This window comes from Vigna radiata, chromosome 8, assembly GCF_000741045.1.
Source record: "Vigna radiata var. radiata cultivar VC1973A chromosome 8, Vradiata_ver6, whole genome shotgun sequence".
Taxonomy (NCBI): domain Eukaryota; kingdom Viridiplantae; phylum Streptophyta; class Magnoliopsida; order Fabales; family Fabaceae; genus Vigna; species Vigna radiata.
Window position 1 is genome coordinate 4,848,650 of NC_028358.1, and position 18,140 is coordinate 4,866,789.

The 18,140-nt window shown below is 33.4% G+C and overlaps 3 protein-coding genes across 8 annotated transcripts; 1 reads left to right on the top strand and 2 right to left on the bottom strand.

The window, feature by feature from the left end:
• Positions 1–984: 984 nt before the first annotated feature.
• On the top strand, positions 985–3,008 carry LOC106772352. Its single transcript, XM_022784758.1, has 2 exons — positions 985–1,923; positions 2,809–3,008. The coding sequence occupies exons 1-2, from the start codon at positions 1,650–1,652 to the stop codon at positions 3,006–3,008; spliced, it is 474 nt and encodes a 157-aa protein (XP_022640479.1). The 5' UTR covers positions 985–1,649.
• Positions 3,009–3,251: 243 nt separating this feature from the next.
• LOC106772350 (methyltransferase-like protein 13) lies at positions 3,252–10,064 on the bottom strand. Of its 6 annotated transcripts, none has more exons than XR_002669449.1 (5): positions 9,851–10,061; positions 8,451–8,525; positions 4,622–5,880; positions 4,180–4,307; positions 3,252–3,389 (listed from the first exon to the last, which is right to left on the bottom strand). XR_002669449.1 is itself a non-coding variant. In XM_014658719.2 (3 exons), exon 3 carries the CDS (start codon positions 5,764–5,766, stop codon positions 4,417–4,419), a length of 1,350 nt encoding a protein of 449 aa, XP_014514205.1. In that variant the 5' UTR covers positions 5,767–5,863; positions 8,451–8,525; positions 9,851–10,064; the 3' UTR covers positions 4,193–4,416. The 6 variants fall into 6 exon arrangements, 3 of the variants coding, with proteins under 3 accessions (XP_014514205.1, XP_014514204.1, XP_022641385.1); XR_002669448.1 differs by having other exon boundaries at positions 4,180–4,333; XR_002669447.1 differs by having other exon boundaries at positions 4,180–4,336.
• Positions 10,065–17,226: 7,162 nt separating this feature from the next.
• LOC106770111 lies at positions 17,227–17,895 on the bottom strand. Its single transcript, XM_014655938.1, has one exon. The coding sequence runs from the start codon at positions 17,893–17,895 to the stop codon at positions 17,227–17,229; it is 669 nt and encodes a 222-aa protein (XP_014511424.1).
• Positions 17,896–18,140: the final 245 nt, after the last annotated feature.

Genomic DNA, 18,140 nt, shown 5'->3' on the forward strand with positions numbered 1-18,140 from the left:
CTCCCAAAACCTCAAAAACACTCATTCTGTCGTAGAAAATTCGCTGAGCGCACACTTCCTGGTGCGCTGTGCGAATTTCTGCTGAAAAACCTAATTAATTTTGGGTTCTCGCTATGCGAGAACCCTCGCTTAACGAATCTGCACTTCTGCAGATTTGCAGAACTCACCCACCTAAAACTTGTTATAGGTCAATTGGTGAACTTATAATGATCCTAACTCGAAGAATATGTGATTTTAAACATGTCTAGTTTGTTCTAATACTTATTAACATCATTCTCTAAGGTTTTTGCTAAGATTTATACACATTTTACTCAACTTATGGGTCCAATTCTAGATTTACAAATTTTAAACTGTTTATGATTATTCTATGGTTCCAAATAGGTCACATGATTGATCTAAATTACCTAAACTGATCAGAACAACCCACGATGCCTAATTATTCCTCTCACAGGACCCCAAAACACTCCAACCTAGCTTCATTGCAGATCTAACAACCTGTTTAACTCAATTCATTTCATTTTATTACTCAAGATCAGTACCTAATTTCACCCAATATGAATTCCTAATTACAGTTCACAGTTTCACTTTCATACAACATTACACAATTCAGTTCTCACATACATTTGTTCATTCCAATGCAAACAGTACCAATAACAAAACAGTTCATAAAATCATTGCTTTTCCACATCAAACTGAATTCATTTCATGCAACATCAAAATTATCAATATAAGACAACTCCTAACTTCCCTTACCTAAGAATTAAACTGCTCAACTCAAAGATGATTTAACTACTCCTTGCACCACAGAGAAACTCTAGAATCAGCTACAATTCACTAATTTAGGATAGGAGAAAGATTTTAGAGCCTAATTGGAGCTAAAATTTGAAATAGAAAAGAAGAATACACATGCAACCATGATTTGGTGTAGACTTACAGCCCCAATTTGTACGGAAGAGAAGAAAACATCTTACCAGTGGAAGAACAGGGAATTGACTGGTTGAAACGAAGCTCAGCTTAGGGAAGATGGAATTTAGAGAGAAGGTAGAGAAATTTGATGAACAGGATTGTAGAGAGATAAAATACTTGAGCAGAATGAACCAACACTTTAAATATAAAGTCTAATTATACTTGTTGAGGTGATTTAATTATAAAATTTGGTTCAATTAGCAGAGTACTCTGATCAGCCCTTTAATCCCATTTTCAGATTCTTACAATATATATATATATATATATATATATACATTGTTTTTAACGACAAAGCTTTGGTGTTGTTTTCAAATCAAAATTTGAGTATTTTACCTCAAAAATATGCCATGACATTTGGAATTCTTTATCAGGCATGTTACCGAAATGAAATTCCAATTCTGATTAAAATACCAACAATCAACAACATCTGTGGTAGTTTTTATAAGTTTTATCTTTTTGTTAATGTCTCAATCCCTGCATTATTTACATTAATCATATTTGCTTGATGCTCTTGACAGTGTCATATCTACTTGTGGTCACCAAACAATATTTCTAACCTTTATTTATAGGTGTGATTGTTTTGCAGACATGAAGAAATAAAAAATTGCAAGTTGAGTCAAAAGTTTAACAATAAAACAATCGCAAATAAATCATTACAGCGAAGTTGGGCCAGAAGACCTTTTATGGCCCTCGACGCATCAACCTTTGAAACCTTAACCCCTTCCCGCTTCATTTCCTTCACAATACCCCATCCATCATTTTCCAATACTCCTCTTCGAGTTGCTGTGCTCGACTCACCACTCCAACCTAATGATGTGCCTCAAGTTGGTGCCATGTTGGTCCCTGAAGGTCGAGAAATTGATTGGATCTTCTCCACTGAATTGGGTCATCTCCAACTCCTCTTAAGTTCCCCTGAAATATCACGTTTGATTCTCATTGGAAACAACTTCATGGAAGGTACTTTACCTTTTACCCCACATGTTTATCACCGTCCCTTGGAGTGTTCATTGCACCTACAGGGTTTTGAGGTTTGGTCAAAGCCTCTTCTTTTGGCCCTTTCTCCCAAATCTTTGTTCAAAAGGGGGATTCCTGAGATACCCATTTTGAGTTATGTGGATAACTTGGTTTCTAGTGTGGTGGTTCATCAGTGTGCTGGGATACATGTTGGTGAAATGTTGGTTGAGGATGTTGAAAATAAACATCCTTTCCGTTGAGGTAAATTAAAAATATGTTCAGGTTTTATTTAAATTATTTCGTTGAGGTAATTTTACAAAATTGAGATGTATTCTTTCCGAAATGTGATCTTTTATGATTGAATGGTAACCTGTTTCTGTTTCATGCTGCATGATTCGAAGTTTAATCCTTATCTAGTGTGAGTACCGGTTTGAATGTTCCCTCTGTAACTGAAATGTTAATTCTTCTACTTCGAGAAGCGTTTAGGGTTAGGCAGTTTTGAAAATCGGTGTAAGTAGTCGGTGATGCAGCGTTAACGAGCGAACATAGCTTAGATGTTGACAATCGGAAACTGAAAAAAATGGAATTAATGGTTTCACTTACTGATTATGCAACCAGTCTCATTGTTCAAAGTACATGTGATTAGATACTGCACACATTATACACAGCCTAAATCATTATTTTGAAAAACAAGCTATATAAAAGATAAATCCTTATCTGAATATTTTCATTTATTTCTCAGCCTTTTCTCATCACCTGGTAGAGAATTCTCCCCATTGTTGCTTGTTCCTTCAAGCCACTCCTCCAGCTTAGCTTGTTTACATGCTTTGAAGTCATCATATTTTTCTGATACTGACAATAACTTTTCCCCAATATCATCTGCTTCAGATCGAGATTCATCTTCAACCTGGCTTGATGGGGGCTTCTTGTCTGCTTGTGAAAATGTATTAGTGTTTGCAGATGCATCTGGTAATGACACGCTAAGGTGCAGCTGTGGCTTCTCAGCGCTGGAATTTCCCATTCCCATAGAATCAAGTTGTGACCCCTTTGGACTGTATGAGTTCTGTTTTGAAAAGTTAGCTCTCTGAGCCTGAAAATTTGATGTCGGCCGATGGGTTAACCATCGGTTTGGTTTCTTTGAAGTTATCGTTATAAGGGATTTTTTAATGTCTACAATCATCTCGTCAGCTATGGGGAATCCACAGTCTTTCATTGATCTCACCATTGTGACTGAGTCCTCCAAATCTTCTGTGTGCAGAGTTGTTTCACGACTCTTATCACTAACGTTCTTCTTCAGTTTCATGATATTGGGCACTGCATTTTGTGTGTGCTGTTGAATAAAGAAAAGACCAGCGGACGGTTCATTTGCCACGTATTTAATCATCTCTGCCATGCAGTTGCTTATCTCCACAAAGCCATCAACAGTGGAGAATCCATGCATCTTCCCAAACACAAAATGTTGTTCATCACTGACATTGTCCAGGAAAGAAACAAATCAGAACAATTGTATCAGGGTCAATAGTGTATGTAAATAAATTATTGTTTTGTTGTGCCAACCATAACTGTGAATTATTACGCAGGACATTATGACAGAAACAAAACAGTGTCTCTCCTTTGTAGTTTTTTTTATTTGATAAATATTGTTCCACAACACAAACACAATTGGCTTTCTTGGGAAATAAACAAATGCTGGAAAACAGATGCTCAACCGTCACAATCTGTTTAATCTTAGGTATCCTGTTGAACAAGCTCAAAGTCTACTCTTGTCTTTTTTATCCTGTTCAGAAAATTGATGTGACTATCTGCTCTTCTATATTTTATTCATAACTCTGATGCCAAAATCATATTCAAGGTTACCTTTGATTCCACTTACGGGTACCTTAGATATGCCTTTGTCCATGCAGTAATTTAAAAAACAGCAGGGTGAATATGAAGTTTTACATAAAAAAAAAAAAGGACAAATAAATAAGATGTACGGGAAGCACTTCCTTTGTTTTAATCATAACAACATAAGAAAAATAAAATAAAATTGCAGATTAGAAGTATCTGAATTGTATAAAAGATAGTAAGTGCAATCTTTAGAACTATCATTATTATTAATTGTTTCAAAATCTGCAAATTGTTCAAAGATTTCATCCTTCCATACTAGTTGGTAGCTGATGTAACTCCTTCAGAAAGATATCAAAAACCACGACTAAACCTCCACAATTTCACATTCACTAAAGTTTCAGAGCAATAATTAAGAAACGGTATATGTACCTTACTGAAGCAATTGGATCCAGAGCAAGATGTAAAGCCACTGATATGAATGTAATTTCAGTGTTTGCACGGTAGTTTTAAAGATGATTCTCCTCCACACTGGACCTGAGGCGCATCAGAGAAACTCTCTGCATTTTGTATCATTGGATCAAAACTACTGAAACATCATCACCTATTAGTCTTACAGAGGAGAATGATAATATCCAAAAAGCGCTATTTTCCTCAACAAGTGAGACATCAGATCTTTGTTATCGATTTCAAATATGCTTCTGGAATAATAGATTTCAGTCGCATAAGAAAAGAATTAACACAATCCCCAGCTAAAAACACAAGAGGTGATGCAGTGGCAATAAGAACAAAATTTTCACCATTTCCTACATCTATCTTATACAGCTCGTGAAAGACTTCCTTAATATGACTGACCAAGTTGTCATAGAAGTACCTGCTGGGAGGAATGACATTGATAGCAAGAATTCCAAACTCACAAAGAACCAATTTAGCAGCAAGAAGAACATCCTTTCTAACAAATTCTACTGGCGGAGAACTTACACCATTCTTTATATCGCTTGAATCTAAATCAACCATAATAACATCAAATTTACCATTGCCCTCATCTTCGACAAGCTTCTTCAAAGATTCAAAGGCATCCCCAACAACTACATGAATAAATTTACTTTCTTCCAATCCAAAATATTCCCGTGCCACCCTCAAAACCTCCCTATCACTATCTACAGCCATGACCACAAATCCCAATTGAGTTCTCAAAAAAGTTGTCAAAGCCCCACCTCCAACCCCAAGGCACAAAGCCTTTGGTTTAAACCCATTTTGAATCCGCTGCGCTACATATTCACTATTCAACACAAGACCAGCCACCATAGGCCCCAGGTAAGGGTGCACCAAAACCTTAAGATAAGGCACAAATCCCACATTACCACCAATGCAAACACCATCCAAACAATCGCCGCCTTTGACTGGAACAATACAAATTTCAGTCTGAATCAAATTAGGCATCCTCTTGAACCTCAACCTCCTCCTAAACTCCCTCCCATGATGCAAAACCCCACCCCCATTTTCAATTTCAACATCCTCAACCAACATTTCACCAACATGTATCCCAGCACACTGATGAACCACCATACAAGAAACCAAGTTATCCACATAACTCAAAATGGGTATCTCAGGAATCCCCCTTTTGAACAAAGATTTGGGAGAAAGGGCCAAAAGAAGAGGCTTTGACCAAACCTCAAAACCCTGTAGGTGCAATGAACACTCCAAGGGACGGTGATAAACATGTGGGGTAAAAGGTAAAGTACCTTCCATGAAGTTGTTTCCAATGAGAATCAAACGTGATATTTCAGGGGAACTTAAGAGGAGTTGGAGATGACCCAATTCAGTGGAGAAGATCCAATCAATTTCTCGACCTTCAGGGACCAACATGGCACCAACTTGAGGCACATCATTAGGTTGGAGTGGTGAGTCGAGCACAGCAACTCGAAGAGGAGTATTGGAAAATGATGGATGGGGTATTGTGAAGGAAATGAAGCGGGAAGGGGTTAAGGTTTCAAAGGTTGATGCGTCGAGGGCCATAAAAGGTCTTCTGGCCCAACTTCGCTGTAATGATTTATTTGCGATTGTTTTATTGTTAAACTTTTGACTCAACTTGCAATTTTTTATTTCTTCATGTCTGCAAAACAATCACACCTATAAATAAAGGTTAGAAATATTGTTTGGTGGCCACAAGTAGATATGACACTGTCAAGAGCATCAAGCAAATATGATTAATGTAAATAATGCAGGGATTGAGACATTAACAAAAAGATAAAAACTTATAAAAACTACCACAGATGTTGTTGATTGTTGGTATTTTAATCAGAATTGGAATTTCATTTCGGTAACATGCCTGATAAAGAATTCCAAATGTCATGGCATATTTTTGAGGTAAAATACTCAAATTTTGATTTGAAAACAACACCAAAGCTTTGTCGTTAAAAAAATGGGTGAGATAAGAAGGAAGCATGTTCTGAGATTTGTTGGACCATAGACAAGGAAAGTTATCACAAGGAAGCTATGTTATTCTTCCATCCAATTTTGTTCAGTTCACCTCCCGAATTCCTTTTAGAAAGCAACAAAAATAGTTGACCATTTTGCATATTGCAGAGATCCTATTGAGGTAAACAATGGAATATATTTTCCTTTAGTTAATAGGGGGGTGTAATTACATAATACACAACAAAGAGGTATTTTCGTCAAAATAATTCTGTCAATCTCTTTTTAGAAGTCCGGGAATGAACATATAAACTAATTTGGTGTGAGAATAACAATTCCCTTACAAAGTGAAAATTAAGGTTTGTGGACTGAAGTGTCGTGGCCCAATTTATGAGCAAGTATGCTAAAGAGGAGTTTCACATGCATGCAAAAAAGGTTGACATGTCAATTGAGAGAACATCACAAACAACTAGGGGTAGTCATGCATTGGGGCTGACCTTATGACTTCAACAGTTAAATCTAAACTGAAAAGGAAAATTTATAATTGGATTGAACTACAAGTTTAGTTTAGATTTTAAAAGTGTAATTCAATGATTGACTCCAAGATCAGCTATGAGTATATGAAGCCCAAAATATCCAATCCAAACTTATGCATGTCAGCATATGTCAAACAATCATAACTAAATTCAGAGAAAATTCCAGAGTTTTTTATTTATTTTATTTTATATTAATAAGCTCAATCATCTAAACCTATAATTTGATTGGTTTGGTTTGGCTTTTTCTCAAAAATTAATGAAGGTTGAGAAACCGATTGGATTTTCTTCATCTCCTCTTCAGTTCCCCTGAAATATCAAGTCTGATTCTCATAGGAAACAACCTCAAGGTACTTAACTCTTCCTCAAATGTTAGTGAACATTCCTCTGAATGTCCATTCCATCAATATGAAATCACCTCCAACAGTAAACTCATTCACCCCAAACACTCAAACTCTAATGCCATGAACTATCATGTCTGATTCTCATAGGAAACAACCTCAAGGTACTTTAACTCTTCCTCAAATGTTAGTGACCATTCCTCTGAATGTCCATTGCATCAATATGACATCACCTCCCTCCAAGAGTAAACTCATTCATCCCAAACACTCAAACTCTAATGCCATGTTAGATATAGGCGGATGGAAACAAAAATGATGACTAAAAAAGGTGAGAAAAATAATGGAAGTTAAAGACGTTTGGTTGAAGAAAAACAAAGAGATGAGGAGAGAGACAAAGACAAGAGTAGAAAAGAAATGAAAAATAAAGTGGGAAAGTGCTAGTTGGAGCCCTGGCTTTTTATTTCTCTCTCCTTATTTCTTTTCTATCAAACAAACTAAATTAAATTTGTCCTCTATGTTGCAAGGTTTATCAATTGTCATGTGGCATAGTTTAGATGAATGAAGTCATAATCCAATCATAACACTTGGATTGCTATGCTCTTAGGAAAAAAAGAGTTGCATTCTAACTATTAACTATAACTTTTGGCCTAGTAGTAAGCACTCAATTTAACAATTGGCATCAAAGTCAAGGTCACAAGTATGATTCCCAAGGGGAAACCTCAAGTTCCCATGCTAAAGTTTCATTGGCACTATAGGTGCTATCTGATCTCCCTCATTTACCGTTCACCCTCCCCACAATCAACAATCATTCCACAACCCTCTTCTCTTCCTCTTAAATTTCATAATGTCTTGACATGGACGGGGTGGGGGGAGGAATGCCTTTTACATGTGAGCAAGTTATTTTGTATAGATTGATGAAATCATGCAATCAATATGTTGGTATTTTTTCAATGTATTGGCGTAGTCATGGTTTATGATGAGCATCGTTGAAGTTGAGAAGGATGGCTGAGATGTGATTGAAAGAAGGGGACATGGACATATGAGGACAGAACAAAGAAATGAGGGAAAACAGTCTGAACCATAAATTTAAAACCTAATAGATCTATCAATGGGAACCAATTTCCCCATGGAGATATACTTGGGAGGGTTTCTCAACTTAGAATTTGTCTAGAAAGAAAGATAACTGTGTTTGTATGGTAAGACAGACAGTATTTATCAAATATATAAATCACGAAAAATTTTATCAAATTAAATTAATTTATAAATCTTATTTTTTCTGTCAAGACCAATCCATTGCAAAAAAGGCATATCTCCACAAAAATATAACTCCAATTTTCTATTAAGCCTACCTTGCGAGTTACAAGGACACAAACAATAAATACCCTTGAATATCCAAACAATTATAGCATACCTTGCAAATGTCTGGTATAATAGTTTTGAGGCCTTCTCACTAATAACAGACTGTTAGCGTTGATCTTACTTGCTCCTACAGAAAAATGAAGCATTGAAAGGCCATTAGACTCCCAAGATGGAATTGATAAGTAGAAATTAAAATCGTAAAGTCAAAATACACTTTACCCTTAGTAATATGGGCCTTTCACACCTAAACCCCTAATGTTTAGTTGACACTAAACACTGAAAACTAACATTTTCGGTTAAAACAAATGGTCATTTCCACTGAGGCACTTCCTTTATTTATACACCTCTGTCTAACACAATATTTAATGGCTATGGATTCAGAAAGAGCAGTTGGTTTTCTAAACTTACACAGCTTGTCCTTGCAGGAAACTAAGATATAGGAGCTAATTTCATGGAGCAAGGATTAGTTTTGTTTATATCGGATGATAATAGAGAAAGAGTGTGCAGGAGTGATAATAAAGAAAATATATATTATAAAAAAAATAGTAAAAGATTACATAATTTTTTTAAAAATTATTTCATTATTATAAAAGAAAATATTATTTAGTTTGTTAAATAAATAATGAATAAAGTATTTTCATATAACATTACCGTAAATAACGGGAGATAATAATGGAGATAATAACGGAGATAATATCGGAAAAATATAATAGATATTTTCTCTCTCTATCCACTTAATACTATATATATGCACATAGTTCTTTTATTTTACAGTTCTCCTTGCTATGTGTCAGGTTTGTTAATGTAAACCAGAGCATAGTTTATAGAAAACGCACTTGACATGCAGCAAAGGAGAATCCATGCCACTCTCAAACCTAAAATTCAAAACTAAATACAAATCTGAATGAGTAATTGTTAGGTGGTCTTGGATGACCATCAGGAACCAATGTTTATACAACACAAATTCAAATATCACAATTTACAAGAACGAATTATTAACAATTGATTAAGAATCATATTAAGATCAAAAGACCCATCTGGTTCAGGTCCACCTAATAATATCTCCAAAAGAACCTATCAAAAACCAAACACTGAAAGCCAAGTTGGAAGCCTGAATGATTTCCTTATCACAAAACCGAAAATTGAGTTAAAGAGAAGTTTACGTTTTGGCAGCATTTTAGGGTTCATAAATCATGCGAAGCCTTTGTTATTGATCTTGGCAACAAAATTCAGATTGATTTCAGTCCTATCCAGTCCAAGAAAACGAAACAACACCCGTATGCAATTTATATCAGTATTGGATTACATGATAATAAAATCGACCCACGAAAGAAAAAAGGGACTTTGGTCATTTGAAATTGAAAAATGTGCACATGATTTATTATGAAGAAGAATGAACCTAAACCAACACAGGACCTGGTGAAGAAGCAAAAGAGAAAATTTATCACTCACCTTCGCGTCGGAGAGTTAACACCGTCGACCATAGCAACCTCTCTTCGCAATTTTTTCCGCCATCCAAATCGGGTCATAAACCTCCACTTTTTCACCGCGTTTAACGTATTGCTTTTATTTAACTGGTATTTATACCGTGCTATTATAGACCCAAGAGAAAGGGCGCCCGACCTATCAGACACCGCAAAGTAAAACAATAGTTCAGCGACCCGATCCGATCCGACCCGTTTTAAATGGGTAAAAACAATTTCGTTGCAACGGGTTATGTATAGGTTCCTAGGATAATTTTAATCTGATTTAAAATATATTAAAAATCAGGTAAAATATGTTATCTTTTTAGTCCCTACGAGTATTTTTTTTTAATTTGTTTTTATTTTGATAAAAAGTTATTGACTAGATTCATGGACAATATTTAGCTTTTATAACTGAATATGAAATGAGATAAGTAAATAAATATGATGAGATAATAAAAAAAAGGGTTAAATATGTTTTTAGTCCTATACTTTGGGACGATTTTGGTTTTAGTCATTCTTTCAAACTAAGGTACAATTTAGTCCTTCAACTTTAGAAAACTCTGGTTTTAGTCTTTTTTATCAAATTTTTTTAATTTTATTTGTTGTTTCAAGCACATTTCATTATAGCATTTGGATTGTTTATATTATTTGACACATTTTTGCTTCAATGTTAACTGAGAAACGCGTTTGAAACAACAAATAAAGTTAAAAAAATTTGGTAAAAAGAACTAAAACCAGAGTTTTCTAAAGTTGAAGAACTAAATTATACCTTAGTTTGAAAGAGGGACTAAAACCAAAATCGCCCAAAGTATAAGGACTAAAAACATATTTAACCCTAAAAAAATGAGAAAGAAAGTTAGAAGAAAAGAGGTCAATGAGAAAGAGTCAAGAGAAATGAAGAATAAGAGAGAAATAAATAAGGGTTTCAGATTTTTTTTTAGAATGAAAATTATTTAAATATTTTTAATCTTAATTATAATTTATATTACTTTTTTCATAATAATATATATATATATATATATATAATAATTTCTTTTTAGTCACTTTTTTCTTTTTTTAAAATTATTTTACTTATTGTATTTTTATAAAATTTACTCATATTATTACAATTTTTATAACACCTTTTTAATGTTGAAATAATATATTATCAATTTTAATTAATCAAATGAATTTTAGGTTACATTTAATTATTTCTATTTTCTTTAGTATGTTTATTTACCTTTCATTTATAGAAGATAATATAAAAAACCTTAAATTCTTTATTCTATTTCATCTTTAATTTTTGTTTTATTTAAAGAGTCTTTTACTTTGTTTAAACAATTTTTATTACTTTTCAACGGTTTAACAAATAGAAAAATTTTTCTAAGTCTTCAACATATTTTCTATCTTATCATGTTTTTAAATTTTTTTTTTTTCTTTATACAATTTCGCTTAATGATGTGTTAAATTTTTTTAAAACACATATTTAATATTTTTACTTTTTAATATTTTTACCTTTATTTTTCTGTCATATAATATATAGTTTTAACATTTTTATATAATTATTTTTATTTTCTTACCGCTTATAAAATTTCTCCGTGTCTCAATAGTATGGATTTTAATTTTCGGACGCACTAAATTAATTTTGGAAATATTTTTTTGAACACACTAAACTCACTTTTTCAAAAGACATTCACCCATTCCATTCTTACGAATGTAATTTTAACACCATAATTATATAAATATATTTTATTTACTAATATAATAATTTAATAACATTATTATGAAGTTAAAAAAATAAAATATTTATATTTAAATTCAAAATATTAATTTAATGTTTTTTAAATACTTTTTAAGTTGTGTATTATAATTTTTACTAATGTAAAGAAATATTTTATTATAATTACAAAAATAAAGTAAAGAAAAATTGAAAATATTTTTAAACTTGAATATATCTTCTTTTTATAGTTTATTAAATATATTTTTAATTTTGTCAACTTTATTTCATTAATATTTTTAAAATTAATGGTTCTTTTAGTTGTTGTGAACATGTATTCATGAATAACAACATAATATTTTATATAATTCATTCGTTTTTATATATTTATCATTTAATACTCTAATTTAAAATTTATATGATTATCAGTTTTTTCAAATATTTGATATTAAATATATTATTTTGATAATATATCATATATTTTATATGAAAAACAATTAATTAATATTAAAATAATAAGAAAACGTGTACATGAGCATGTGCATACGTATTTTCGTTGAGTATAAAAATATGGATGAATATGATTTTCTTACTTCAAAAATCAGAATGAGATAATAAAACTCTTTTTGTCCATTATGTTGTCATCCTTATTTTTTATACAGTATTTATTACCAAATCTTGTTTTTAGTACAAAAATAAAAATATCTAATCTTTAAGTATAATTTCATTTGGGTTTTAGGTATTTCTTTTAAGTATGCTTTTAACATTACCTTATTAGTAAATTGTTAATATATTATAAAATTATTATTTTTTAAAAAAAATAGTTATTAAAAATATATTTTATTCTTAAATTAAATTATTTTTATTTTGTTCTTTGATTTTTTGAATATCTTTTTCAACAAATAATATATGGAGTATCTTTATAATATCGGAGTTCTATAATAAATTATAATATAAATCCTATCTATATTGTTTATTAGAAAATATGTTTCATACGACTTCATAAAATTTAGAAATAAAATTATTTATAATTTAATTCAGAAATAAAACATATTTTTTTATAAATAATTAGATATATTTAACTCTATATTATATTTCTTATACACTAAATATTGTTGATTTTTGCTTTTAGTACAATGACAAAAAAAAATTGAGTACTATTAGCGTAGAATTATGATTGAATAAATGACATGCAATAATATCTTCATATTATTTGATTCTGATCCCTTAAGTTGAAGAAGTCGTTTTCTAACTAAATATCCTATTGAAGTAAATTATGTTGCACTTTTATAGTTTTTTCAACTTTAAATTTATTATTCATTTAATAAATGGTTTTTTGAGGTTTTCGTTTTTATTTAGTGTTAGAAAATAAATCATATCCGAGAATATATATTGTTATTATTATAGGTGATTTGCAGTAATAATGTGACATTATTATAGAATAATTACAGTAATATAATTATAGAATATTTATAGGGATAAAATAACAGAATTATAGATTCTCTTTCTTGTATATATTTCTCATATTTTATTCAAAATTAATAAGATAGTTTTTTCCTATTTTCTTTCTTTACATGGTATCAGAGCAGGTTTTCTGATCCTTTTCTACTTTGCCTTTGTTGTCGCCACCGACAGCTCCCTAAAAGTCTGTGCCTTTATACTTCAATGGACAATCTCTGGTTTTTGTCTCGCATTTTTCCGGTGTTGCCATCCAACCACCATCTTCAGCCACCGTTGCCGACCACTTTTGCGGCCATCGTCACTGCCACTTGTGCCACCGATGCACCAACACCTAGTCCTACCTCTATTGCTTCCGCTATCTTCTTCTCTATTCTGAAGGCCTCCCTTATGTTCAGGGCAGTTAAGTCCCTTGAAGTTTTGTTGTTACTCAGGGCAGTGAAGTCCCTGAAGGTTTGTTGTTGTTTGCCTCTGCAGGACATTTGTTTCCTGAAGGCCTCCCATATGTTCAGGGCAATTAAGTCCCTTGAATGTTTGTTACTGCTTAGGGTGATTGAGTCCCTATAGGTTTGTGGCTTTTAGCCTTTTAATTCCAGTCGCTGTAGGGTAGTGTAGTCCCTGTAGGTCTGTTGTTGTTTGCCTCTCGAGGACAGATGTTTCCTGAAGGCTTGTTACTATTTAGGGCAGTTAAGTCCCTTGAAGTTTTGTTACTGTTTAGGGTGATTTGTTAGTTTTAAGAGGAAAAAGAGTACGTGCTTGAAACAGAATACTTTTGTGTTATTGAATTACTGAAATGAAGGAAACGTTACATTATTTAAACACGTAAAAATAACTCCCCACTAACACTCTCATCCTAATTTTTAGTCCACCAGTGCAGTCCATAATTAAAATAACTGAATCCCCTAAAAATAGGAAACAACNTTTGACTCAATTTAATTTAAAAATAAAAGCTCTTAAAGCATTTTCTTAACACTCCTCCTTGCTTTAAGAGTTGCAAACACCAAGTCTTGACCTTAAAAATTCAAACTTGCAAGTAGGCAATGGTTTAGTAAGAATATCTGCAACTTGATCTTCTGTTTTGCAGTAAATAAGAGTCACATCTCCATGTTTTTGTACTTCCCTTAAAAAGAATGACTTGATGTTAAAATGTTTAGTTTTTCCATGAAAAACGGGATTATGAGAGATAGCAATTGCAACTTGATTGTCCACAAGAATCTCTGTACTTTCCTGCTGCTCTAGATTAAGATCAATTAAAATCTTCCTCAGCCACAAAGCTTGATTAACAGCACCTGTTGCAACAATAAACTCTGCCTCAGTAGTGGATTGAGCCACTGTTTCTTGTTTCTTTGAGTTCCACGAAAAAACAGCAGATCCAATAGTGAAACAGTGACCTAAAGTGCTCCTCATATCATCAACAGAGCCTCCCCAATCACTGTCAGAGAAACCAACCAACTTGAAGTCCTTGCTCCTTGTAAATTTAACACCAAACCACTTGCTCCTTTGACATAACGAATCACTCTCTTTGCAGCCTTGAGATGAAGTTCACTTGCACAATGCATAAATCTAGATACAATATTCACGACATTCAAAATGTCAGGACGATTTGTTGTAAGATACATCAAACAACCAATCAAACTTCTAAAATACCCTTCATCAACTTTATCAGTACCATCTTCCTTGCACAACTTCTCCTTTTGATTCATAGGAGTATTTGTCTCTTTGCAATTCTCCATTCTGAATTTTTTTAGAATTTCCTTTGCATATTTCTTTTGACAAATGAAGACCTGGTCTTTTTCTTGATTGATCTCCATTCCAAGAAAATAAGTCATCAAACCAAGATCAGTCATTTCAAAAGCCTGCATCATATCTAGTTTAAACTCATCAATCATTTTTGCATTGCTACCAGTAATTAAAAGGTCATCCACATAAAGAGAAACAACAAGAATCTCATTGCTATTGTGTATAACATAGAATGTGGATTCTGAAAGACTTCTTTCAAAGCCAAGGCCAAGCAAATAATCATTTATTCGACTATACCAAGCTCTTGGGGTCTGTTTTAGGCCATATAGAGCTTTGTGTAAATGATAGACTTTGTCTTCTTTGCCTTTCACAATGAAACCTTCAGGTTGCTCAACATAAATTTCTTCTTCAAGGATTCTATTAAGAAATGTTGATTTGACATCCATTTGATGCACTTTCCAGCCAAGTTGTGCAGAGATAGCAAGAAGTAACCTGATTGTATCAAGTCTAGCAACTGATGCAAATGTGTCAGAATAATCAACACCAAAAATTTGTACATACCCCTTAACTACAAGCCTTGCTTTATGCTTATTGATTGAACCATCAGCATTTAACTTGGTTCTAAATACCCATTTTACCCCAATTACCTTTCTGCGTTGGGGTTTGTCAACAAGTTCCCATGTTTTGTTCTTCTCAATCATAGACAACTCCTCCTTCATTGCAACCATCCAATTTTGATCTTTCTCTGCTGCTCCAAAATTTGCAGGTTCACAAACAGCAACGTTGCACCTCTCATAAATATCAGAGAGTGATCTAGTACCTCTTACAGGAGCATCATCAACCAATTCATTTTTCCAGCTTTCGTCTTCATTTTGCTCTTTGTCTGAAGCTGAAAACTTGAAGTTCACATTTGTAGAGGCTAGATCTGTCTTCTTTGCATCATCCCAATTCCATTCTCCATCTTCCATAAAGTGAACATCCCTACTAATAACCATTTTTCCAGTTTGCGGTTGAAAGATTTTATAAGCTTTGCTAACTGTGTTGTGGCCTACAAAAATTCCCGCTACTGCTCTTTTATCTAGCTTATCTCGCTTGCGCTGCGGAACATGAGTGAAGCACAAACAACCAAATAGTTTAAGAAATTTCAAAGATGGTTTGTAACCATACCAGACCTCAAATGGTGTTTGATCCTTCAACACCTTTGTGGGAAGTCTATTTTGAAGAAAAACAGTCGTACCTGCTGCCTCTGCCTAGAATGTTTTTGGTAAATTCTTCTCATACAACATGCATCTTGTCATCTCCAGGATATATCTATTTCTCCTCTCACTAACCCCATTTTGTTATGGGGTATGAGGAGCAGTAAGTTGATGTTCAATGCCAGAATCTTCACAAAATTGATTAAACTTTTCAGATGTGTACTCTTTGCCATTGTCTGACCTCAAGTTTTGAATTTTGAGACCAGTTTCATTCTCAACTTTGACTTTGAATTTCCAAAAAATTTGAGCTACCTCTGATTTGTATTTGAAGAAAATAATCCAACACATCCTGGTGAAGTCATCAACAAATATAATATAATAAATATTACCTTTTAATGAAGGTGTTCTTTGAGGACCTGCAACATCAGTGTGAATTAATTGCAGCTTCCTTCATGCTCTCCAAGTTACCTTTGGAAAAACTTTTCGATTTTGTTTGCCAAATTGACAAGCTCTGCAATTAGAAATTCGATCCTCAAGCTCAGGAACATCAACTGCCAACCTTTTTTCACTCAACTACAGCAGCCCTTTATGATGATAATGTCCAAGCCTTTTGTGCCATATTTCTGTCACGTTTTCTTTGAGTGAGAAAGTAGCTTGCTCCTCCTTCAATGGATTTAGAGCAAAACTTTTCCCTTTCATTTTTACCTTGAACATATCTTGCCCAACTGCATCTTTAATCAAACAATTTTTGTCTTCAAAAACAACTCTAAATCCTCTTTCAATCAGTTGACCAACACTTAACAAATTCTGGTCAATTTCAGGAACAAAAAGAACATCTGGAATAAATTTTGTGTCTGCACAGCTTGTAATTGCAACTGTCCCCTTTCCTCTGACTGAGATATAATCACCATTGCCTATTCTGACTTTGGTGACATCAGTTGGCCTCATATCTTTAAAGAGTGTTTTGTCAAACGTCATGTGGTTAGTACAACCACTATCAATTAGCCAAGATTCGCTTGAAGCATTGGTTAAAAAATAAGTTGCAACAAAAAGTTGATCTTCCTCCTCTTCATTTGCCATTTGAGCATCTTCTCCCTACTGCTGATTTTGGTTTTTGCATATGACAGCTTCATGCCCAAGTTGATTGCACTTGGTGCATTTAGCGTCAAGCCTTCTCCAACACTTGAATGGAGGATGACCCATCTTGTTGCAATGCTTGCAAGGAGGATACTTTCCCTTGCTGTTTGGGTGTTGGTTTCTTTTTTTGTTTTTCTAGTTGTCTTCATGTTTAGCAGGCAAGGGTTCCTCAACAAAGCCTTGTTCTCTCATAGCCCTTCGTTGTTCTTGTGCCTGCAAGGAATTCAGCAACTCTACCAAGGTGATATTTGAAAAATCCTTAGTGTTTTCTAAGGTGGTTATGGTAGCTTCAAATCTTTCAAGTACGGTAACCAGAACTTTTTCAACAATACGAGAGTCCTTAAATTCAAAACCAAGTAATCTTACTTTGTTTGCTATGTTCAGAAGCCTCTTAGAGTACTCTGTGATAGTTTCAGATTCCTTCATCTTTTGCAATTCAAAGTCTCTAATGAGATTCAACACCTGCATGCCTTTGATTCGATCATCTCCATCATATTCTTCTTTGAGATAATCCCATATGGCTTTGGCTGAATTTAGAGTCATAATTCGAGTGAAAATTGTTGGTGAAACTGCAGCAAAGAGGCATGCCTTTGTCTTAGCTTTTTTAGTTTTTTCGTCTTTGTGATTCTTGATTTGAGCTATAGTTGGATTGCCAGGTAGCATAGAAATTTCATAATCCTCTTCAATTGCTTCCCATAGATCCAGAGCTTCTAGATAGGCTTCCATTCGTACCGCCCAAATTTGATAATTTTCACCATTGAAGATTGGTGGTGCCATTGCTGAAAAACTTGAATCTCCTTCCATGCTTTCAGATTTTTCTCACAGGTCCCTCAAGAAGAAGGCTCTTGATACTAGTTGTTAGTTTTAAGAGGAAACAGAGTACGTGCTTGAAACACAATACTTCTGTATTATTGAATTATTGAAATGAAGGGAAACGTTACATTATTTAAACATGTAAAAATAACTCCCCACTAACACTCTCATCCTAATTTTTAGTCCACCAGTGCAGTCCATAATTAAAATAACTGAATCCCCTAAAAATAGGAAAC

What these genes read in the sequence shown, in the direction of transcription:
- LOC106772350 (XM_022785664.1), bottom strand. Translation starts at nt 5,766, where the DNA reads ATGGCCCTCGACGCATCAACCTTTGAAACCTTAACCCCTTCCCGCTTC.
- LOC106772352 (XM_022784758.1), top strand. Translation starts at nt 1,650, where the DNA reads ATGGCCCTCGACGCATCAACCTTTGAAACCTTAACCCCTTCCCGCTTC. An exon ending in TGGAAACAACTTCATGGAAG is followed by an intron (nt 1,924 to 2,808) that starts GTACTTTACCTT and finishes CATCTGCTTCAG; the next exon opens with ATCGAGATTCATCTTCAACC.
- LOC106770111 (XM_014655938.1), bottom strand. Translation starts at nt 17,895, where the DNA reads ATGGAAGGAGATTCAAGTTTTTCAGCAATGGCACCACCAATCTTCAAT.